Here is a 25349-nt window from a genome sequence, read left to right on the forward strand (position 1 = left end):
AGGGAGAACTTATCAAAGGACCTGTACCTGATTTCTCAAATGGACAGCGACCAGTTTGTGCCAATTTGGACTATTGCCAGCATGGAAGGAATCAAAGTTTTGACCACTGATATGGATCTTATCTTGGATGTGCTGAGATGTAAGTACCAAGATTAAATTCTCAATAACACGCTTGTGGTAATTCTCAATAACCACAGACTTGTGATCTGCACAAGTTTAGCATGAGCTACATTTAAGTTATTTTGTAGACAGTGTCTTGGTGTGACAAATGTAACATATGTTACACTTTAAAATGACTTTCCAGGTAATTTATCATTAACTTACAGTTTGGTTGGAGCTGTGTGTGTGTTTGGGGGGGTGTAATCTTTATCCTATTTTGGAAGTCAAGTAACCAAATAAATGCATAGTTAATTATTTACCCATCTACTATTTATATATTTTCATTACCATAATGCTTACATTCTTGGGGTTTAAGCAACCTCCTCCTTGCCAGCTGCCTGCTGCTTTCTTTGAAGCCACCGTTTTCTTTCTTGCTGTTCCTCATTTTCATCATTTCCTTCTTACATTTTTGTCATCTATTCAGTATCTATTTGACCAAGGCTGCTTTTTTTTCTTTTTTTTCTCTTAAACACCATGTAGCCTGTATACTGCCAAATTTGGCCTTGTATTTATTTTTCTTTTAAGTGTGAATAGATTAAATCATATAGCAAACACTTCATTACTTATTCTGATGAACATTAAAGCATTTGCTGAAGATAAAGCATGGATGCAGAAGGCAGTTTGGGTGAGGGAGTATCTTCCATCTAGAAAGTGGCTGTGAGTCGGTCATTGCTTATTTTTCCCTAGGACGCAACACGTTCATTTCTGCTTGTGCCACAGCAATTGGCCTATGATTTAATTTTAATTATAGAATGATACTTTAATTTAACATACTTTAAGTATGTTTATTTTATTTTTATTTTTTTGGAATATCCAACAAGAAACAAATGAGTTATTTGTTTATGAAGATCGTTCGTGCCAATCTGTCACTTGCTCTCAAGTCGAGGTGGCGAGTTTTACCCTGCTACAGCCTCAGTTTGTAGCCGGAAGCTTTTGGCAGGGCGGGTACACTTCTTGCATCAGCCATGCCGGCACTATTTCTGAGCCCCTAATGCTGGGTTAGAAATTTGCTGGCTTCACAAGATACAAAATGGATTTTTTTTTTTTTTTTTTTTTTTGTATAAAAAAAAAAATGCTCTGGGCCTCCGAGTGGCGCAGTGGTAAAGTGCTCGCCCTATAATTCGGAGATCGCTGGTTCGATTCACGGGTGATGCTGTAATCTCTCGCAGCCGGAGGTCTAGTGAGAGCTGATAGCCGAGCTCTCCCAGAGGGGATGGATGAGAGGTACTTCGTGCTCCCACATTAACCACGGCTCTACAGCCAATACAACTCGTGCAAGCGGAAGGAGCGGATAGCGCTGTCCTCTCAGCCCCCTAGTGACGGGGAGGAATATATATATATAAAAACAAAGCTGTTGACTGCATATATGGTCATTTATAGTTATTAGAAGTACAATTATAGTTCTACTAGCATTACCCATTCTGTCAAATGTTCCATATAACTTATTAAACTTATAAAAAAAAATTCTTACAGTAATAGTGCACTTTTTGTTCATTTTATTAATAAACTTTTATGTATAGCATCAAGTCCACGTTAAGGCACACTTCCTTGCATCCAATGTATTAGAGCAGAGTGCATTAACATATAAACCTGTGCCTCTCTTTATCTGCTTGTCTTCTCTTTGCTCAGCATCTCCTATGGTTCAAGTGGATGAGAAAGGAGAGAAAGTGCGTCCGAATCACAAACGCTGCATCATCATTTTGCGAGAGGTTCCAGAAACGACCCCCGTGGAGGTACTAATGATGTTGTGGAAGAGTGTGTGGGCGGGTTGTATGGATTTTCTGGATATGCATTATTCGCGCCTAATTTGGCTTTTTTTTTTTTTATTAGGAAGTGGAGGCCTTGTTTAAGAATGACAACTGTCCAAAGGTCATTAGCGTGGAGTTTGCTCACAACAATAACTGGTACATTACATTCCAATCGGACACGGATGCTCAACAGGTGAGACCTTTGATTTACAGCTTTTTTTTTTTTTTTTTTTTTTTTTTGGTGTTTTTTATGTTCCCATCTGCGCCACATTTGTGTTTTTATTCAGGTTAAATCACTTTGTTTTTTCTCAGGCTTACAAGTACTTGAGGGAAGAAGTCAAAACATTTCAGGGAAAACCCATCATGGTGAGTTGTGTAAACATGTTTTTTGAGTTTCGCGGTTGAAAATGAATCGCAGCATTTAAACAACATATGTTTTTTGTTTACAGGCCAGAATAAAAGCCATCAATACGTTCTTTGCGAAGAATGGCTATCGCAGCCTTGATTGCAGTGTGTATCAGCAGCAGTCACACACACAGTCCCAGTATAGCTCACCGCTCTTCATGCAGCCTATATACAGCCCACAGCAGCAGTATCTTTACGGCATTGTCCCTCCCACCTGGACTCCATCTCCAACACCGTACTTCGAGACTCCTCTGGTGAGGGCTTTTTACCAAATCTGAGCTGAGTCTGCAAAGCGACACCATGCTTTAGAGTACAAAGTTGATTCAGGGGAAAAAAAATACTTGGCTTAACTATATGGATTAACATTTGAATCTTGAATACACTAGTTTTGTTGACTGTGTCTTCTGTTCTCTCTCTCACACACAGGCACCTTTTCCTAACAGTGGATTTGTCAATGGATTTGGTACAACTGCACACTACAAAACTAGTTCAAACTCTCTCAACATTGGACGGCCTTTCAACAGAAACCGGTTTGTCTTTTTGGATTATGTTATCTTGATGTTTAGGGTGTCGTATCTGCAAGGATACTCTTTCACTGTTTTGCATTCTACCGAATGCAGTGCCATTATTGTGCTTTGATATATAGATGGATATTATTTATTTATTATTTTTTATATATATAGATTTAGTTTCCTTAAGTTATGTCATGACTGTCTTGCCTTTTTTCCCCCCCTTAACTGTTATATTATAAAAGCGTGAAGTATAATTGCAGAGGTGGATAAATTGTAAATCCTTTACCTAGCCCAGTAGGCAAATGAAAGCTGCACTGTGCTGCCCAGTCTTGTCATTTGGTTGCCTGGAAACCGAGCAGAGACTAAAATGATGGCCATAAGTAGTGAGGAGGGGACGAGTATGTCTCGTACTCTCGGTTTTTGATGCATCACATCTTATTGTAATTTAGTGTCACTGGTGCACAATAATTCAAGAGAGATGTGAGGGAAATCTATTCAGTGATGTGTGGTGATTCATGTATCGGCACACTAACTCCATTAAAAAATATATATATATTTTTTTTTAATATAATTTATGTATACATTTGAGTTGGTAATATGTTGCAGTACCTCTAATCCTACAGGTGGTGGTCTCTAAAGTGTTAACATATTGGCAGGCAGCACAGTGTTCTGTATGGTGTAAGCAAATGGTTTGCTGAGTTTGTTTAGAATTGTTACATTATCAAAAAATAAATGATTAAAAATCAAATCATCATCTAGATATCATGGTTATCATGTCAGCTGGTGCCTGGTGATTCCTGTCTCCTATTAAAACGGTTCTACAGATAGTAAGGGTAGCGTGCCTTCAAACTTTTAGCAAGTAAGAGTTATGTTATGGCTGTTGTCCAAGCTCCTTGTCTGCCAGCCAACTATAAATAATAATAAATATAAATCTGCTAGTGATTTGTCCACCCTTTAAGTACTGCTTCAGGAGTTTTTTGTTTTGTGTTATTTTTATTTATTTATTTTTTAATTCTCAGTTGTACGCTCTTTACCTTGGCTTTCTTATTGTCCCCACAGTGTCCCACTCTATTCAAGAAAGAATGTAATAAATGCCTTCAGGTACAGCAGTTAAAGCTTAAAATATTTGTCTAATCACTTCATCCTTCTCATTTCTCATGTCAGAAATAACATCCAATGAGCTTACAGCAAAAATCTCAATGATGTCTTTTTATAGTAATGAATTGACATCATAAAGTGATTTGTGTGTGGTTTTTTTTTTTTTTTTTTTTTTTTTTTGTCCCCCCCCCCCCCTCTTTGGGCTGTGAGGTTTGCATTGGTGTTGTGATTAACTTAAATTTCAGCTGAGAATCATGCCAATCCTATTTTGATGTTTTTTGTCATTTGACAAAGCAATGTTTAAGAAAAATCTGGCGAGTAGAGTCTTATTTTCCTGAATTTGTATCACTATAACTAACCTTTTTTGTTTTCTGTTTGTGTCTTTCCTGTGCTTTTAAGAGGAAGTGGGTCCCTCTCTAAGTAGCAGCCTAACAAAGTTTATTTGGGATGAATTATTTTCCTCGCCAGCGTTCTAACATTTTGATTTGAAAAGCATTATACAGTTCCAGTGCAGCTAAAGCAGCACTCGAATCCATACCATATAAAGCATTAATTACGGAAAAGATTCGCTCGGCTTGAGAAGTCAGTCATCCCACGGCCGGGGGAATAACTCGGTGACTAGACGCCATTCCATCCTTGCTTGCATTTTTATGTATGTGTAGTTACTGCATGCTGCCTCAGTCAATTTTTCATTGTTCCCTGTCTAAATCTGCACAGTAACTTGGTGCAGTTGTTTCTTACACATACTTGTGTTTTTAAGCAGAAACCACGTGAAGCCCCAGACAAGGGTCAATGACACGCTTGCCTCCACCGTTTCCCCTGTGTCTGTGGTGGACGGGCTCAGGAGTCCACAGCCTGCTGTTAGCAGTAGCTCAGTGCTGCCAACCTCCGAGCTGAGCTCTTCTTTCCCACACATGACCTCTGAGGCAAGCGACGATGGCACCATGGCTGGTCGTGGACGGTACGATTCATGATGATTCTTTATAAGAAGTGCCACGTGAAGTCTAAACAAAAACCCAGCATGTATTGAGATTGATCTGAGTTTAATAGTTGCCTGGAGGTGTAACACTTTTCTCTTTACAGGAGGAATACGTACAGAGCGACACGGAGGAGGAGAGATGACGAGCGAACCATAGTAATGCACACCTTTCTGCAGTTTTCACACTGTAAACAGAATGAGCTTTTTTTTTTTATTTACTTTTATTCTGATGCTTTCTTCCACAGAGGCCAGTTCCGCTCACCGAAGTTAAGGTCTCGCCACCCAAGTTTGACCTGGCTCCGTCCAATTTCCCTCCACTTCCTGGATGCTCCGGCAGCCCACAGGGAGAGCCGGTGCTCGAGAACCGCATGTCTGATGTAGTACGGGGTCTCAACAGAGATAAGGTGAGTTTCCTCTTGGCTTGGACTAGAGTCTCATGTTCGAGGGATAATTTTTTTAATTCTTTACTTTTTTGTCACACAGAACATCGGACACATTAATATTACACAAGGATAACAGAATAAAGACAGTTTTTAAATGATTTCGTTTATTATAATGAAGAAAAATGTTGTCCAAACCTGCCTGGGAGAAAGTAATTGTCCCATAAACCTAATAACTGGTTGTGCCACCCTTGGCAGCAACAACTACAGTTGTGGAGAAGGAATTTTGGCCCACTTTACTATACAGAGTTGTTTTTTAAGCATGAACAAGGTTTAAGGTCAACAAGTGTTGGCCTTAAACAAGGGTTAAAGGTCATGCTGCAGCATCTCAATCGGTTTTAAGTCTTTGACTAGGCTGATCCAAAACCATCATTATTCTTTTGGCGCCATTCAGATGTGGACTTGCTGGTGCTTGCTGGTGATTCTCCTTCAGGATTTTCTTATAGAGCGCAGAATTCATGGTTTTATTGATTATGGCAAGTCGTCCAGGTCCTAAAGCTGCAAAGCAATGCAGAGTTAAATGTTGGTGTGGTGGTCTTTTTATGAAATGTTGTTGCCAGGTCAGTTCGGGCTGCTTGTTTTTTGTTTTTGTTTTTGTTTTCCCCCCATATCAAATGAAATCATGTAAAAACTGCTTTTTGTATTTACTTTGGTTATCTTTGTGTAATAAAATTAGTGTGACAAATGTGCAAAAAAAAAAAAATCAGGAAGTACTTTTTTTATAGCACTATACAAATCTTTTTATTTTATATTATTATTATTTTATCTTCAAAGATTGTTGTGTGCATCTGAGGGCATCTGAGGGGTTTTAGCCATTCTGTCAGGTGTGTAAGTGACTTGTTAAACCTGCCCTAAATTCTAAAAGTACAACAGTAATTGTTTTCCTAATCAATAACTGAGCGTTCCTCAGTATAGGCAAAACTGCATTACAAAAATACACAATTATCCAATCTTTTTTTTTTTTTTCTTTCTGTTTTTCTATTGTGATCTCTTTCCAGCAGTCAGACTCAAACAAAGAATCCACTGTGAGTGCTGCTGCTCCAGCCTCTGAGGAGACTGTCCCCAGACCTGCACTGACTGCAAGCAAGCCCACTGTTCATGCTGTAGATCATACTAGCTACAGGTAGGCCCAGACAAGTGGTTGAGTGTTGATTCTGTTGATTCTCCATATTGATTATATACTGTAAGGAGTATCCTACAGCACAAAAGTGCAATAAACTATGACTATGGTGACTATGAACACACCCACTGGGGGTGCATCTAATACTCTTGGATATTTTCTGTATTTTTCCTGTCTTCTTCACAGCGCAAGCGCAACCCCTCAGGAAAAGAAACTGGATAAAGCTGAGCCCTTGGTCCATAAAGAGACCTCGGTGAACCAGAGCACCACCCCAGCTGTCCCAGCAATTCCAACTCAGCCTGCTCCTGTCCCCAAGACTCCCCTGAGTCCGGCCAACCCTGCAGCCCCACAGGCCAACGTCAGCCACCCCAGCCCTGCCCCACTGGTAAATGCTTTCGTTTTCTGCAGTGTTTGAACTGACTTTACTCTTCTTTCTCGTAATTTGCACTTGCCTGTATCTGGATTCACATGCTAAGATTGTAAAAAAATAATTGACTTGTTGCAAGGCTTACAAAATTTGATCGATAGGTAGCAGGCTGCATGATTCTTGTCAAAAATGTATATTTATTGATTTATTTATTCCCCCCCCGCCCAAAAAAACACATTTTGCACTCAAATTTATAAAAAAAAAAAAAAAAAAACAGGAGAATGTGTTGTCAGCACAGGACTTTTAAAGTAACAGTCACTTTTCCTCCTATTTTAGAATCCTTGCAGTGAAGAAACTGTATCATTAACAGAATGTTAAGAATAATAAATAAAAGCAACTAATAAATAGCGTCTGGGCTTTTTCAACACTCAGCCAACTGCAGTATTTCACCATCGCACGCATTGCTTTATATTATCAGCATAAAGTATAGGTCATGGAATTTGTTGGGTAGTTGGTAAATAAACATGTAGTTCACAGTAGAGGATTTGTTAACACAAGATTTGGTGCTCTTAATCCTCTTCTAGTATAATTCTATGTAGCATTTGATCTGTTCTCAGCACCTAGAATCAACACTCCAGGTTTAATATTAGTAATGCAGTAACTTAAATCCCAGTTAGAACGTTACAGTACGTTCTTACTCTGGGCATGTGAGTGACATTTACTCTATGCAGCTTTAAAATTAATAATGATGTAAACTAACGCATGTACAAGAACAGAAGAAAAAACGCAACTGGTGAGGCACACGGCGCATTAAAAGAAGCCAGTCAGAAACGGGTTGTCAGAATGTACCCTCCATGTTCTGATTGGCTGATACGGTTCCTCCTCCAACAAGATTACAAAACAGTTGTTAAATGAGGAAGCAAGATAAGAGAAGTGATTGAGTTGTGTTCCTGAATCAAAGGGTGGACTTTGTCAAATTATTATAATATATATATTTTTTTCATCATCATGTATGTTAAGTTATTATATGATAGCATGTTAGTCTGAATTATGTTGTCACCTCGTTGCCATAAAAGCAGGAAATACATGCTGCTTGCCTAAGCATTTAAGTCTGTGCTGTCACGACTCTTCATTTACTGGCTGTTGTGAGAACAGGGCTTGAGATCAAATCTTGTCTCTCGTTCATTGTAGGAGCCTCGGAAACTGAGCTACGCCGAGGTGTGCCAGCGCCCCCCGAAGGATCCGCCTCCTCCTCCCCCACCACCCCCAGTGGCCAGTCCCAGTCCTTCTAGCTCTACCTCACAGCCTCTGAGGGAGCTGCGCGTGAATAAGGTGGACGAGCAGTCGGGCGGCAGCGAGAGACCCGAGCGGCCCCAGGAGCGCGCGGGGGACTGTAAGAGCAGAGAGGGCCGGCCGGCTCGTGACTCACAGGGCTTCTACCGCAGCAACGGCCCTCCAAGGGCCAGCGCGGGGGGCTACAAACTTCGTGAGCAGCAGAGGCGTCCTCAGTACACTCGACGCTCTTCACCCCAAGGAGCCTCTAGACACGCTGGCAAAGAGCAGAACATCCCCCCTATATCGCCAAAGTAAAAACTTGACTAAATCCTTACAAATGTATGAATATATACACATTATATATATAAATATAAAAATATATATATATAAAGAGATGAAATATAAAAAAAGTTTAAAAATCTAAGATAGCCACCTCTTTTGCCTGGAGCACATCCACAGGAAAATCTCATGAAATGACAATGCACAGATGGAGACGTCCTGGTGTACGGGCATCGAAAAATATCGGAAGCTAGACATAAGCTTTTTGATTGAAGGAAGTCATCAAATAGGAAAAAGTGCGCTTTTAAACTTGCCCCTTGAGAATGTAATTTTTTTTTTTCCTTTTTTTCTTTCCCTACTTCCTTGATGAGGGTGTTTTACCCTGGAGGCTGTGGGACTAAGGGCATCACAACAGCCAAGTGCTCAGTGATATTGTTGAGCTGAAACAATAATGGCAGTTTGCAAAGAACATATGCACTAAGAAGAAAAGGAACATGCATACTGTCATGTACCTATACAAAGATATCACTTTGACATGCAAGGATTCTACTAATATTTTACTTATTTTTATTATTATAAATGTTTTTTTTTCCCATTCGCATTGGCAGGTGACTGGGAATGCAACGTTATGGAGTGAGTAAAAGATGGACATAAGCTTTGCTCTTTGAGTGAAAGGATGTATTCTGCAGTAGAGTCGATGAACGAATCAGTTTGGGGATTTAGATCCCGTTTAGAAAATGCAACGCCTGCTTGAGTGGATTGGCAGATTAGATAGGAACAGCAGTGAGGCTTGCCGTTGGTCTGGAATTGCGCATCATTTTTGTGCGACACTGCTGATGACAAGATCCTTAAATCAAAAAAAAAGAAAAAGGAAAAAAAGAGCTGCTGTTTAGAAATGTGTAAAAGACGCATCGGCTTGTAGCGCTTGAGTAATTATTCATACACGTCATTTGATGAGATCGGAGCCTGATGATTATAATGCTGGATCACTGGTTTGCTTTTATTTCCCTTTTTTTTTTCCTTGTGCTTTAATTTCTTTAATTGTTTTTAGTTAGATTGTGTAACCAACAGCCTGTGAAAGATCACAATATCAGTCAGGTACATAGACACTCAAGTATTTTGTCATCTCAGTTTTGTTTTTTGTTTCTCTTTCCTTTTTGTGTGTGAATTACTCTCCCAAAATGGCTGTCTGAGCGAGCTCATGTTTCCTGATGATCAGTCAGGCGCTTGACTGTGTTTACAAGATTGTCAGCTTGGGACTAAGAGGCAGAGATGAAGCTGCTTTTGGTTGCATTTTGGGCGACACACTATTCTCAAAATCAGGACCTTCACTATAACGATTAGTAGCTATTGTGCTTAGGTGTGTGATAGTGATTTAGGTCAGGAAAACCCAAGGCCTGTTTTATTGACTAGTGATATCACTAAGCTGTATCGTTTTCAGCTGTATAGAAATGGGTAGTTTTTTTTTTGTTTGTTTTTTTTGCCTCCACTGTAAGAATTTTCAATTGGTTTAAATTGTGGTACATCCTAAAACAATGTTTTGGGTCATACAGTGCAAAGCACAACAAATGCAGGATGAATGGCTGAAAATATGATTATTACTTTTTCTCTTTATTATTATTATTTTTTTGTTATTGCGCTTCCAACTTTGTCCACAAAATCTGATTTTATTTTAAACAGCTTTGACATTGTGGGCAGTATAGAGATTACATTACTTTTCTTCCTCTGTTAAATATAAGTAATGAGACATTTGGTGCAGGCCATTGAAATGTTAAATGATTGATAGGAGTCATATTTTCCTCTCACATACCTTAACAAAACTTAGGTTTGTCTGTTGCATATTGATGGTCTCGGGCATTTTTATCTTCCACCAGAGTCATTTCATGCAATTCTGCAAGATCTTTAAGAAATCTCTCTACATTTTAACCCTCAAACTAAAGACTCGTCAATGTTTTAAATGGTTTACATCAGTGACCTTAACAACAAAAAAAATCTTGAATTGCTTTTGCCATCTCCACCATAAACCCACGAGTTGCTTTTTGGGTGTACGAGCTATCGCTCCTGAATGATTTTTTTTTTTTTTTTTTTTTTGTCGCATGTGCAACTCTGTCACCTTCAGAAAGCAAAAGGATTAGGGGGAAAAGTGAACTGGTGCTGTTAATTTAAAATTGGAATCAGAGGAAGATGCAGTATTGCTGATGATGAATTCATTGTAAGTATTTTTATTTTATTATTTTTTTAAGTTGAGTTTTTAATTTATTTTAATCCTCCTGCCCGCATTTCCCTCTTCACCCTCCCCAGTCTGTGTAGGCCATGTTTCTGACTTGTGTACAAAATGACTTTGGGAGAAAATCAGATTTAACATTTGTATATTTTTGAGATTTCAGCAAAGAAAATACTTGACGCATTTACTAGAAGCTTAGTAATGCATTAAATAAATAATGAATCACTGGGGCTTTTATTGTTTTTTTTTTTTTGTTTGGTTTTTTTTTTTCTTATTTTAATTTTGTTTATTAATGAATTTGAGCAGCTAGTGGTTTAGTGTAATGGAACAAAAATGCACTAACTTGTTAAAAAAAATTACTGTTGATGTAATGTGAAATCATATTAGACGCATAAGATAATGACATTGATGTTGAGCGGCTTGCAGAAATCTACAGGAATAGCGTTTCCTTAATGTTTGGGTTCTTACTGTTAATTGGTTTTAGGGCTGCTGTGGTAAAGGGAAGAATTAATATAACAATGGATTGAAAGTGTTGGAGACAGTGGATTTTAGCTGTCTGCATAAAATGTCATTAAAAAAAATAAATTATTTTGTTTTGGCCTTGGAGTTTCACTTCTTTTATTTCTGTACGGTCTTATTTTACCTTTGTAATGAGTACTTCACTTATTGAATCCATATTTTTCAAGACGTCCCAGTTAATCATCACATGTTGTACAGTGCGCTGTCGATGCACACGTATCTGGTCTTTAGAGGCCTCATGCCATGCTTATGTTTGGAATCCATGGCTCGGTATGTAAAGAATGAGAAACTGACATTGAGTCTATTTATAGCCGCACTATGGGGTATTTTAGATGATGAACCTGATGCACTTATTTAAAAGTTCTTTAGAGAATTTTGGTTTCCTAAATAACATACACAAGATGTTCCTAGGAACTGTTTTTAAAGAAATGGTGCTTGGATACATTCACAGTAGAAAGTAGTTGGTGGTTTTGTGTTTTTTTTTTTTTTTTTTTTTCCCCCCTCTCTTCAGCGCACTGGTGCCATGACCTGCTTCACGTCTGAAACTCTAGCCTCCCAGGCACTTTTTCAAAGGCTTGTACAGAGGGGAGAGGAGAGATTCGGTATTCCCAAAATTCCCTGTAATGTGCAAGTGGTTTTAGTTGCAGTGGGATCTTGGTCGGGATCTTCGTTCACAGACGTCCACCCCTTTTGCTTTTTTTAAAAAAAAGAAAAAAAAAAGAAAATCTATACTATTCTTTCACAGGAAATTTCATTCCAGGTCCTGGTTTGACTTGAAAGCTTGATTCTAATAAGAGTTCTCTTTTCACACTTACCCACCTTTTTATTTGTAACTTGTTTTTGTTGAAGCAACTGTATGTAGATCATAAATGGAAACAAGATGAAACATTAAATGTGGGTTATGGACATATTGAGCATATTGACATTTGGGAGACGCTTTTATCCAGAGCGACTTACATCTTTATCTCATACATCTGAGCAGTTGAGGGTTAAGGGCCTTGCTCAAGGGCCCAACAGTGGCAACTTGGTGGTTGTGGGGTTTGAACCTGGGATCTTGCGAACCGTAGTCCAATGAGCTACCACTGGCGCCAAAAGAAAGACTGACTGAAATGCCCACAAATGAAAGCAAGTGACATCTTTTAGAGAAACTTTAAGATAAAATCTTTAGACACTGATGGGCCAACAAATTTCAGGGGTTTGTTAATCTGTAGTTCTGCGTAGAACCCTACAACACAAAGATTCACAGTTTTAGCATTATGTGAAGACTACTATAGTAAGTCTGTGCAGGTGAGGGTTTTTTTTTTTTTTTTTTTTTTGGGGGGGGGGGGGTTAGTTGTGTGTGTGTGTGTATTAAATCCCAAGTGGCACAGGCATAGGTCAATGAGGTGCATTTGGGTTTTCAAGACAAAAGTTATCATGTGTCAGTTACCCCTAATAGAATATGGAAATGACGTCGCAAAGATTATAGAAACAACCGAAAACAACCATAAAAATGTGATCATGTATACCTGTGCTATTTCTTAGCCTGTGTTAACCTTTTTTTTTTTTTTTTTTTTTTTTGCTCAGTCATGTTTGTATATTTGGTTAAAATGAATCAAAATTCAGTTCATCATATTGCATAGGTTGTGCTAAAAATAAACACTCTATACTGCATAATCCTGAGCCCTATATATATGTTTATTTCAAAAAAATATATAATATATATATATATATATATATATATATATATATAATATATATATATATATATATATATATATAATTTTTAAAAACAGCGAAACCAAAAAATTGCCTAAAATTTTTAAGGGCTATGATTTGGATTTTGTTGATTTCTAAAAGTGTGTGGAAATTCTCTTGCTTTCATTATTAAACACAGCCATGAGTTGAGTTTTACTTTGTGTTTTTAACAATGTGATCTCCCATCATGCTCATCAGGGATGTTTTTTTCTAACCACATTTCTTCTTTAAAGGTGATGGTTTACCCCTATCTTTCCAGGTTACCCATTTTTTTAAAGTGTTTTCCAGTTCTCAACCCACTTTTAGTAGTTTCCGCAAATCCTTGGTTGTTTTCTTTACTTGATGCAGGCCCGTAATTTGACCCTTCTGAAACACAGTAACGTGTTTGCCATGGCCACAGCATATGTCTTCCAACACGTTTGTTCAAGAAATAAGAAACTACTCACTGCGTCAGTTAGGGTTAAATGACTTGTGGCCAGCTGATCACTTAGTCATTCATCATCTATACTGCTCACAGGGAACACGTGCGCCAACTAGCCAAATCTGCATGGCTTTGGACTGTGAAGTAATTATCCAATGGAAGACACCCAACTATTTTCCTAGCTAAATCCAGCTAATTACTTGATTTTGGGTCATCAAATGATTTTTTTTTTTTTTATTGCCATGCAAGTTTGCTGAGCCTAGACCTGACCCAATCAGAGGCTTTTACAGTGGCCACTCTTCATGATGGGTGCATCACTTCATGCGCCTTCCTCCATACCCTGACCCATCATCACTCAATCTGGACTCATCGGACCTTTTTTATTGATTAAGTCCGATTTTTATGCTCTTACCATCTATAAGTTCTTCTAATTAGTCTCACTAACAATTGTTTTTCTTATGGCCACGCAGCTGTTTAGTCCCAGCCCTGTGCTAATACTATGAATATTAAATATAGCTTTGATTCTCAATTTTTTTTTTTTTTTTTTTCCAAGCATCTTTGCTAACCATTTAAGTGATCGCCATTCATGTTTTTTCTGGACACGTTTCTTCCACCAAGTTGATGGTTCAGCACGGTCCTTCCAGGTTTTAATAATCTTAATGATCTTAACCCAATTCCAAAAATTTCAAATCTCCTTAATTGTTTTCTGTGCTTGAGGCAGGCCCGTGATTTATTACTGTAATAAACTGCTAGAATGTAGTCAGAGGCTTTTTTCAGATTCAGACATGCTAGTTATGTGCACAAACATTTCCCTTGCTCCATGGATTAAGTGTTTGTGTGCAAGTCCTAGTCACCATATTATCTTTAGTACAGATTCTGTTCTATATGTTACATATCTGTACAATTCTGTATAAGACTATTTAATATTTCCAAACATAACGAAAATATGTATAAATAACATTACAGAAAAATATGTGCATGCCTGTAAAGAAAGCAACACATGACATAGCAGACCAGTTTTCACACAGAAACAAAGAAGCCTAATTTAGGCTCCTGGGTTATGCATGAAAATAGAGTAACAAGTGTGACAAAGTTACCAGAAGAACTCATATTCTCCAGCACGCTCATAAAACCTAACTGCTATTTTACTTGTAGTACTGCGCAAAAGTCTAGCAAAACAATAAATAAATAAATAAATAAACACATAGTATCCGTAAGAGAAGATGCCGTTAAAAACATTTCTACAATAAAGAGCACTAAAGAGTAATAAAATAAACACAGTCCATACTTGGTGTGAAAAGGTTTTGCTTGAAAACAACCCTAGTGTTCCATACAGATTTGTGCTGGTTTATAAGTAAATAGCTGTTCTTCTGGTAACTTTGTCATACTTGTTCCCTGGTTGCTCTGATTCAAGATTCAAAGAACTACATTAATCCCCGAGGGAAATTGCTTATGCTAGGTTACAGTTGCTCACAGTTGTTATCTAAGGAAAGGTAATAAATAATAGTAATAATAATAAGCACAACAAAAAAAGGTCTTAAAACAAAAGGTTTTAAAACAGTAAGTACCAAAAAATATGACCCAAGAGCATTCGTAAGTATTGCACAGTAATCTAGTATATGTATGATATATTGTATTATCATATGCAATCTTGTATTACATATTTTATTGGGAAGTAGTATTGCACTTATCATATTATTACCATAAGTTTTATGGCCGTTGGGAGAAAGGATCTCCTGTGGCGCTCTGTGGAACACTTTGTGGTGATCAGTCTCTGGCTGAAACTGTTCCTCTGTTCAGCAAAATCACTATATAGTGGGTGAAAAAGATTGTTCAAAATAGATTGTACTTTGAACAGAGTCAAGCTCCATGCCAAGCACAGTTTCGGCTTGTCCAGTTTGTTATTATCAGACACCTTTGTTAGCAAGACAACAGACCACAGCGCCACAACGGTTTCATAGAACATCCGTAGAATGGTGTTACAAACGTTAAAAGACCTGAGCCTTCGAGGAAAGTACAATTGACTCGGTCCTTTCGTAGAGTGCAGTTGTGTTGAGTGACCAGTCAAGTTTGTTGTCCAGATGGACTCCCAGATATTTGTATTCAAAGACCATGTCCATTATCTCCCCCTTGACAGATATATGAGTCACAGGGGTCTTGCTTCTTCTAAAGTCTACAACCATCTCCTTTGTTTTCCTGATGTTCAGTTGTAGGTGATTACGCTCACACCAGGAAACAAAGTCGTCCACTACAGACAGGTACTCAGAGGTGTCACCCTCCTTTATACACCCAACAACCAGAGTCGTCAGAGAACTTCTGCAGGTGGCATGACTCTGAATTATATCTAAAGTCAGATGTATAGAGGGTGAAAAGAAACGGAGACAGTACAGTCCCCTAGGGAGCTCCAGTGCTGCAGATAACTGTCTCGGACACACATTTCTGTAGTCGGACATACTGGGGACAGCAGGTCAGATAGTCCATGATCCAGGAAACCAAGCGGGTGTCAATGTTTATGTTCATTAGTTTCTCCCCCAGTACTGCCGGTTGGATGGTGTTAAAGGCACTGGAGAAGTCAAAGAACATCATCCTTACGGTGGTCCTAGGCTTGTCAAGGTGAGAGTAGGTACAATGTAGCAGGTAAGCTACCTTCAGCTCTTCTGCGTTGTTGGGTCTGGTGTCTCGCATCTTCCTCTTCACAATACTAGGCCTATATTACAATATACATTACTATATACAATATATAATACTATATACAATTCTATATATGCTGGTTTATCATGCACAAGAATACCATGGTTCTTAAACCAGGTATTAGTAAGGGCAGGTGCCAAGTCCCTTGCTGAAAATTAAATTAGCATATCCATAAAGCTGGTCAGCAGAGGGAAGCATGAAGTGCTCTAAAACTTCCTGGTAGATGCCTGCGCTGACCTTGGACCTGATAAAACACGGTGGACCAACACCAGCAGATGACATGGCACCGCAAACCACCACTGACTGTGCAAACTTTATACTAGACCTCAAGCAACTGGGATTCTATGCGTCTCCTCTCTTCCTCCATACTTTGGATACTTGATTTACAAATGAAATGCAATATTTACATTTATCTGTAAAAGGACTTTGGCCCACTGAGCAACAAGAGTGACTTGACAGAAGGAATGTGACCGTTGTAGCCTATGTAATGTATATGTCTGTGCGTGGTGGCTCTTGAAGCACTGACTCCAGCTGCAGTCCACTTCTTGTGAATCTCCCCCAAATTCGTAAAGGGGCTTCGTTTCACAATCCCCTCAAGGCTGAAATTATCCCTATAATTTCTACCACATTTTTTACTTCCAATTACTCACTCACTTATCTTCTATACCGCTTTATACTGTATTCAGGATCCCAGGAACCTAAAGCTTATCCCAGGAGCCTTAGGGCACGAGGCATACTAAGTACACCCTGGACAGGGTGCCAATCCATTGCAGGGCACACACACACACACACATACTCACACGCTCATTCACTTAAACAACGGGCAATTTTGGGAACACCAATTAAGCCTAACGTGCATATTTTGGACTGTGGCAGGAAACCGGAGTACCCGGAGGAAACCCACCAAGCATGGGGAGAACATGAAAACTTCATGCACACAGAGACGGGAATTGACCTTTTTTTTTTTTTTTTTTTTTTTACAATATTCTAATTTTCTGAGATATTGAATTTTTTTTTGTTTTTATTCGCTGTGAGCCATAATTATCAAAATTAAAGGAAATAAACACTCTAGATAGTATATTTAATATATGTTTCAGCTTCCTTTTTTTAAATTACTGAAATAAATAATTTTTAAGGATATATATGTCACAAGGAATAATACTTTAAAAAAGGCAGAAATTAATAATACTAATTAAGTGAAAAGCAGTGCAACCTTGATGTGCAGCTGAATTTATGGTAAATTGACAACATTGCGTACAATAAGAATTGTGCATTATTAGTTTTTTTTTCATAAAAAATTAATAAAAATAGGGACCACTACTTGTTACACATTACTGTATATAAGGTAATTAACAAAAATGAAGCCCAAAGCCCATTTGGTCAATACTAAGATTAAAAGATGGTGTGTGTGTTTTCTTTAGAGGTATTTGAATATTTTTGTCGTTGTTGTTCTTAATATGAAATTTGTGTGCTCGTGCGCGCGCGTGCGCGAGATAAAGTCTCTGCCCTTCAGCGCTGTGTGTTTATTACGGAAGGCTGCTCTGGAATGATAAAGCTTTAAAACGCAAAGGTAAGGTTTCTCGTTGTGTTATTTATTTATTATTATTTTTTATAAATGACGCATTTATTTCCAGAGAAATATAAGTCAATACGTTTAATTGTAAATGTAATGCACATTCAGATTATAAACGAGAAAACAATTTGCTGAGATCAGGTCAGTACCATTGACAGGCTAAACACATGCTCCGGATATGTGTCCATAAATTACTTTATTTATCATATGTACCACAGACAAACAAGACTGTTCAGCTGTTTTAAACGGGATTTTAAGCGAAGAACCGAAAAACACTCGCTAAAGAGGGTTTAACCCTGTTTTATGTGCATTAGCCGGTTAGCCGGGGAAGACAAGCTAGCAAAAACAAACCGAGCTAAGCAGCTGAGTGGGTGTTTGTGTGACAGCTCGGGAATTACTCAGGGCTTGGTTAGCTGCTTTAGCTTTGACATGTTAGCAAAATGTGGTGGACAAAATATTATGAGCTGTAAAATAGTTATAATTTTAATAATATAAGCAAGTATCAAGTTTGCTAGCTAGCTAGCTTTGACTTGTTTATGCTACAACGTATTCAAGTAATAAACCGTTTATTTGAGGATTGTGTGAAAAAGCGAGAGCAACCGTATTAACTGTAGTTCTGTTTAAAAAAAAAAAAGACATTATTTTTATACTAAAGCCGAGAGCCCAATTTTATTGTTCGGTAGTCCTAGATGTTTTTGGTCTCTCACGCAGTTCGTGAATCCTCCAGTAGTACTACAGGCACTTTATTAGGGGAAAATATCTCATGTACGCTGGAGAAGGTGCTAGAAAACGCTGCATGACGTCATCGTGACGTCACATTCGCGTGCCAAGCTGTGTTTTTATGTAAGGCCAGGGAGACCCTTAACGACCCTTAACGATGCTGTCACACACCAACGTTACATGTCTCACAGGTTGAAGGTCCCAGGTTCAAGCACCACTGGGTCACCACTGTTGGCCCCTTAACCCTCAAATGCTCAGACTTAAAATGGAAGTCGCTCTGGATGAGATGCCGTAAATATGTGTGTTAATGTGGCTTGAGATGGATTCGCACCCTGTCCAGAATGTGCCAGTCTCCTGGAATAAGCAGGGGTAGCTCAGTGGTTAAGGCATTGGACTACAGTTCAGAAGGTCCCAGGTTCACGACCACCAAGTTGTCCCTGTTGGGCCCTTGAGCAAGGCCCTTAACCCTCAACTGCTCGGATGTATAATGCGAATAAAAAATTTAAGTCGCTCTGGATAAGGGCGTCTGCCAAATGACTAAATGTACATCCAATTAAAAGGGGGACGACGCATTCGGGGTAAAATGTGGCCAAAATCGCAGCGTGTTGGTCCATTTTAAAAGGCTTACAGAAATACAAAAAAAGTTTAATAATACACATGGTGTGTCACAGCCTGCCGTGGAGTTAGTGTTAATGAACAAACCATCTTCCTTTTTATTAAGTAATTTAGTGAAATATCCAAGAAACAAGTTAGTTCCTAATATCCTTATTGTTGTTGCTATAGACTGTACCTGTCTTACACTTTCACCCTTTCTCTTTTTTTAAGATCTTCTTCTATTTAAGATTTATGATTTTCTATATTGAGTTTGAATATAAAAAATCATGAATCTTGAATTATGAACCTTGGTAGTTTTTGTTGTGTGTGTCAAGCACCTGTAACTTATACTATGTAATTTTTTTTCTTTTTTTTTTTAAGCTTGTTAAAAACGTGAAGCGTCACCCGGCCCGGGTGCAATGTCTTTTCGCTTCACATGAGCTCAACTATGTGGTACATCATGCAGAGTATTCAAAGTAAATACTCCCTTTCGGAAAGGCTTATCCGGACAATTGCTGCCATTCGCTCCTTCCCGCACGATAACGTGGAGGACCTTATACGCAAGGTAACGGTTATGTAGGTCATCATTAGTTACTGATGCAGACAATTTTATTTGGAGATTTCTCATAACTTGTCATGACAGGGAGCAGATGTGAACAGGATGCACGGCACTCTAAAGCCACTGCACTGCGCCTGCATGGTGGCTGATGTGGATTGTGTGGAGCTTCTGCTGGAGAAAGGTGCAGAGGTGGGACAAATAAAATGTCACTTGAGGCTGTCTTGTTTTTTGGTGTTTTTTTTTTGTATGTGTGTTGAGATAAACTGTTTTTAAAGACTAAACTTAAAGCTGTAGATTCTTCATTAAGTGTGTTTTCTTTCACAGAATAACTTAATTTTACTTCAGTTACCAGATTTTTGTATATATTTTTTAAACATGTTCATAAATATAACTTAGCCAGAGAGGAGTTCAGTGACAGAGAACAGAATCTTAGTCTTATTCCCTTTACTTTGCGTTGTCTAGTCCTCATAGTCACACTGTGCTGTAATCACAGGTAAACGCATTGGATGGCTACAATCGCACAGCGCTGCATTACGCAGCAGAGAAGGACGAGGGTTGCGTGGAGCTACTGCTGGAATACGGAGCTCAGCCTAATGCTCTGGACGGCAACAAGGACACGCCTCTACACTGGGCTGCCTTCAAAGACAACCCCGAGTGTGTGCGCGCTCTGCTGGAGAATGGCGCCCATCCCAACGCGCGAGACTACAACAACGACACGCCGCTCAGCTGGGCCGCCATGAAGGGAAACCTGGAGAGTGTGCGTGTTCTGCTGGACTATGGCGCCCAAGTTCATGTGACCAACCTGAAGGGCCAGAGTCCCATTTCACGCATTGTGGCACTGCTGGCGCGAGGCCTGGGCTCTGAGCAGGAAGAAGAGTGCCTGGAGCTGCTTTGTAGCGCTGCAGGGAGGCTGGAGGTGCGCCGGGCCGATGGCTCCATGCCTAATGAGCTTAGCAAACATCCGCAGCTTCTGGCTCGCCTCACCGGCATGATGGCCCAGCCAGCATTGCTGAGAGATCTGGCCCGCTGTGCTGTACGCGACAGCCTCGGCGCGCAGTATTTACCCACAGCGGTGAATCAACTCCCGCTGCCCGAGTCTGTTAAACAGTACATACTCCTCAGAGACACTGGGGATATACCAAGGAGAGAAAGCGAGAGAGAGGGAGCACAGACAGACTGTAATGCACTGCAGAGCAATTAGATATGTAATAAAATTAATCGCTAATGGCACACAACAGCCTGTGTATTAATAATAATGTATAGCCACCAGCCTTTTAATAGAAACACCTGTTCTTTCAATCGGCCAATCATATGGCAGCAGCACAATGACCTTACTGACTTTACCCTGGTATGTTGTTGTTGGTTCCAGACAGGATGGTTTGTGTATTTCAGAAACAGCTGATCTCCTGGGAGTTACACACACAACAGCCTTTACAGTCTTAGTGACTGTACAGAGTAGTACTGTAAGACAGTATCTTAAATAATCACCAGTCTTAACCACAGCGATCAGAAAAAACGTCTTTGAAAATGCAATGCGTTTATAAAAACAGCAACATCAGTTTTCACTGCTGACACACAAAGAACAGGAATTCAGTTGGAGGAATCTCACCTGATTTTATCTGCTGTGTTGCGGTCACATGATTGGCTGTTGGGTAATTGCATTGAATCAGCAATTCAGCAATACCAGGGTTCCTATTAAAGTGGCTGATTAGTTCAATATAAACAGGTTCAATGTAACCAAAGTTTTTATTTCTCCCAATTTATTTCCAGTAATGGAACAAATTTTACAAATTTGGCATTATAACTTGTATTATTATAATTTTTTTCTAGAATCCTAAACAAACAGCATGGGTGTAAACAATTGTCGTTTAGACAAAACTAATCTAGAGGTCTTTTAATGCAAAGTAAAAGAAGGAAAAAAAACTCTTAAAAGATTTTTTCACACCTTTTTTTTTTTTTTTTTTTACCACGACAATTATAATTTCAATTTAAAATGCATCTTTTTGTGGTGTCTGATACTATTTGTAGATTGTAGGACTGTAACTGGGGATTGTACGAATGTAAGTCAAAAACTATCCGCACTCCAGTTATATTAAAACTTCTGTTGTCTTAACAGAACAGCACAAAAAGAAGACCAACGTGCAGTGATTTGTTTGTTTCTTTATTTTTTTTTGTGCAAGATGGATACCAAAACAATTCATGGAAGAGCATAAGCAGAAGTGTTTAGATATGTGCAAACAGAATTTGGACTGATACTCATAAGGAAGGTAAATGTTTCTAAAAGGAGAATCATTACTGGTGACAAGACATGGATTCATTCATTTGACCAAGAAAAAGTTTAATAGTTGACCATCAGCTGGAAATTTATTCTTTACAGTTTTCTCTTATTTTCAAGGGGGAGTATTGGAACAATATCAGGAAAAAGGTTCAACAACCAACAGTGCTTGTTACAGTGAGATGCTTATTGAAGAGCTGAAGCCTTAACTTAAGCCTTAACTTGGTGTTAAATGAAGAAGTGAAGACAGCAGTGCATTAGTGACACTCAGCTCAGCCTAAAACGTTTTTAAATAAGGTACCACAAAAGGATTTCACAGATGGACGAATTATGTTAAAAAGCAAGGACATTTAAAACAATTATTTATTTGTCTTTTTAAAAAATTTATTCAAATGTGGAGTGTGGATTATTTTGGACTCACCTTCATACAGTACATTTCCATTTAGTGTGTTTTGTGTTAGCTGGGGGGAAAAGTACTACATTATAACATTTATGCTACAAATGCTGGTGCTACCCTTAAAGCTATGTTTTGTTGTTTGTTTTGGTTTTTTTCTTTTAGTGAAAACACCTAGAGAGTGCAGTGTACTGTCACTTTGTTTCCAAGGCATTACAAAAAACAAAACAAAAAAACAAGACTGTCTTACCTTTGTTGGTACCTGAGGGAACAAATCTTATACGGTGTGATAAGGGGTTGTAAAATGCTTCCTATTGGAACGGGAATGATAGCAGGTTCCTTCCGGATATCTTGCATCTCCAGGTTAAAAAAACTTGTACCCCTTCACCTCTTGAACTTTAATTTCTGAGGAAACCTTTATCATGTTTCTGGTGTAGTTTTCCTAGGTAGAGTAATAGCCTTTGTAGATAATTAACCAGTGTGGTGTTTGCGTGTATTGTGTCCAGTCAACCACGTAACACCATTTTCTTGTGAAATACAAGTTAAATCCATTCTGCGTCACATAACTTGGCATTTGATTTCATTGCCTGGGGCAAAGTCATATGTTAAGGGTGTGTCTGTCTGTTAGTGCATGGGGTAAGATCTGCTGTTGGCCAGAAGGGGGCGATATTTGATGAAACATAATGTATGCTGTGTTTTTGTGTAATATAAATGTAATATACATAATTAAATTCTTATTATGTTTTATTTTTAAGCATCACATACATCCCAACATGGTGTGGATGGGAAGGATCGTGGCTAAGATTTCTTAGAGTGACTTCATTGACCTTAATTTAATATATATATATTTTTTTAACTTATTGTCGATTGCCCATCTGTAAATCTTTATGCGGACATGTCTAACTAAACAATAACCTCTGTTCGCAGAGGTTCACGAGTGTTTTCCCATGTACATTAAGCATTAGGCTTTTCTCTTGCAATGTGTGCTTGTCCAGCTGTACACAAAGTACAACCTGCCTCAGACAAGACCTTTGTTTAATAAGAAATACGTCTTGTTTTTTTTTCCATCATTTCTATTGTGCATACACTGATTTTTTTTTTCTTCACAAAGTACAGGACGTCCTTTTCAAGTGAATGAAAAAAAATATTGCTGAGGAAGGAAACTGTGCTATGGTTAAATAAAGACCTTTTCTCTCAATTAACTTCCTCTGTTCTCCACACCTCCATTTTGCTTTGAAAATCTGAACGTAACTTCATATTTGGGAACAAATAAATACTTGGGGATGAGAAAGCGATTCCGGATTAAACATGCACCATGCATGTACATTTACACCAAAGGATAATTTAGCTTAAACGATCAATAGGATAACATGGAGAAAACATGTGAGATGCCACAAAGACAGTAACCCATGTACAAGGATTGTCTTGCAGCTTTAAGTTGGCAACACTTTTTACCGCGTCACCCTCCCGCCTTGTTGCCCTATTATCAATTTCAAAACCTACTTCACTGACAGACATAATTCTATCTCCATTGTTTTCTCAGGATGTCTCTCAAGGTTCTGTCTTGGTCCCTTTACTATTTATCTTCTACACGTTCATCCCTGGCTATTTTATGCATCACAGTGGAACACTTTTTTTATTACCTCATTCCTCAACAAACATAATTTCTCCTGCTGTCAGAAGTCAGAGTGAATTTACAGACCAAGCCTGGCTATAGAAGACATTGTGTTACTCATGCAATAACATAAATTACATAACTAACACTGCTTCAGCTTTTTAGTTTTCAGGAAGCACTAGTTTATGTACAGTACCAACCAAATCTTTGGACATGCATTCTAATTCCGTGGTCTTTCCTGATTTTTCTTTCTTTTTTATACAACAATGCTGAAAGCATCTAAATTATCCAATAATCATCATTGAACAGTTGAAACCGAGGTGTATCTGCTACTTATGCTACGTAAAACCTTTATAACAGCTCTGATCTAAGGTCATGTTTGATCCTGGTAACTCTAAATGAACAACTTCTTTTCAGCAAAGGTAAGTTTTGGTCTTGCTTTCCTGGGAAGGTCTTCATGACCAGTCCACTTTCATCATGGTGCTTGATGGGTTTTGCAAATGCACTTAACAATACTGTTCTTGCAAAAACTATTTTAGAACAGCTGACCTTCATCTTTTAAAATAACAATAGACTTCTGCTGTTGTTATGTAATTCCATAATTCCATGTGTTATTGAAACAGTTTTGAAATCTCCAGTATTGTTCTAGAATGTACAATATAAAATATAAAAGCATTAAATTAGAAGGTGTGTGTAAACTTTTGAACTGCACTGTATTTCTTAGCTCTTATTTAAATATTTCTTTAAGCCTCTGTCAGGAGCTCAGCAGCCTGGTTACCAAGTCAGAAATAGATGTAGGCGTGATTTCACATTGTACGTATTTAAATATTTACGGTTTGCACTTTTAGGTTGTTTAGGTTTAAATTTAGTTTTGTAGTATTGCTGGAGCACATTAGATTAAATAAGATTTACATTGTGCAAAGTACATGTACAATGCTAATGAAATGCATTTAGCATCTAACCAGAAGTGCATAAGTGACCTATTTCTATATTTGTATACTTATATACATTTTTATACTGAATGCAGTATTCATTAATTTATTGATATATTACCTTATATAACACTTATACTTTGGGCCTAAGGTGGGGTACATCCTGAACAGGGTGCCAGTCCATCGCAGAGCTCACACAATCACGATCACAGCAATCTACGGGCAGTGTTCGATCTCCATTTGGTAGCCTAATCTAAATGTCTTTATACTATGGGAGGAACCCAGATTACCTAGAGGAAACCCACCAAGCATGGGGGGGAGCATGGAAACTCCAGACCCGAAGCGGGAATCGAACCTTTGACCCTAGAGGTGCGAGGCCACTGTGCTAACCATTTTCAGGCAAAAATATTTGGATAACAGGTGGAAGGCATTTGCTTTAAAACTGAAAGAACAAATAGTCATTCTTGCTGCCAGATAAAAAAGGCCTTCGTCATAATTATTAATCATCATCATCATCGTCTGTGTCTTTATCATTCACTCATTCATCTTAATTAGCCACCTTACGAGGTTATTCATGGTAGATCTGGAAAACACTGGACAGGACACATCCTGGATAAGAAGGTAATCTATGCAATTCCTGCAAGCTTTAATGATACAAATCACTGTATACATTTCGATATAATAATTTGAGCAAATCCCAAAATTAGCTCTTA

At 38.5% G+C, this 25349-nt stretch overlaps 2 protein-coding genes across 5 annotated transcripts in view; both read left to right on the top strand.

Moving 5' to 3' along the window:
• LOC128510476 (la-related protein 4) overlaps positions 1 to 11212 on the top strand; it is a 24047-nt gene extending 12835 nt beyond the window's left edge. Inside the window, exons 5-17 of one of the 4 annotated variants that reach the window (XM_053482791.1) lie at positions 3 to 139; positions 1789 to 1892; positions 1990 to 2100; positions 2220 to 2273; positions 2357 to 2566; positions 2739 to 2842; positions 3884 to 3925; positions 4683 to 4883; positions 5006 to 5057; positions 5147 to 5305; positions 6340 to 6464; positions 6648 to 6846; positions 8020 to 11212. In XM_053482791.1, coding sequence (XP_053338766.1) covers positions 3 to 139; positions 1789 to 1892; positions 1990 to 2100; positions 2220 to 2273; positions 2357 to 2566; positions 2739 to 2842; positions 3884 to 3925; positions 4683 to 4883; positions 5006 to 5057; positions 5147 to 5305; positions 6340 to 6464; positions 6648 to 6846; positions 8020 to 8418 — 1897 coding nt within the window. In that variant the 3' untranslated portion in view covers positions 8419 to 11212. The remainder of the gene's footprint in view (positions 1 to 2; positions 140 to 1788; positions 1893 to 1989; positions 2101 to 2219; positions 2274 to 2356; positions 2567 to 2738; positions 2843 to 3883; positions 3926 to 4682; positions 4884 to 5005; positions 5058 to 5146; positions 5306 to 6339; positions 6465 to 6647; positions 6847 to 8019) is intronic. The other 3 variants (XM_053482793.1, XM_053482792.1, XM_053482794.1) reach the window with 3 other exon arrangements.
• Positions 11213 to 17481: 6269 nt separating this feature from the next.
• asb8 (ankyrin repeat and SOCS box containing 8) lies at positions 17482 to 23291 on the top strand. The gene is made up of 4 exons (XM_053483354.1): positions 17482 to 17544; positions 19243 to 19426; positions 19505 to 19609; positions 19914 to 23291. Exons 2-4 carry the CDS (start codon positions 19298 to 19300, stop codon positions 20619 to 20621), a joined length of 942 nt encoding a protein of 313 aa, XP_053339329.1. The 5' UTR covers positions 17482 to 17544; positions 19243 to 19297; the 3' UTR covers positions 20622 to 23291.
• The last annotated feature ends 2058 nt before the right edge of the window (positions 23292 to 25349 follow it).

The sequence above is a fragment of the Clarias gariepinus genome, chromosome 22, assembly GCF_024256425.1.
Source record: "Clarias gariepinus isolate MV-2021 ecotype Netherlands chromosome 22, CGAR_prim_01v2, whole genome shotgun sequence".
Taxonomy (NCBI): Eukaryota; Metazoa; Chordata; class Actinopteri; order Siluriformes; family Clariidae; genus Clarias; species Clarias gariepinus.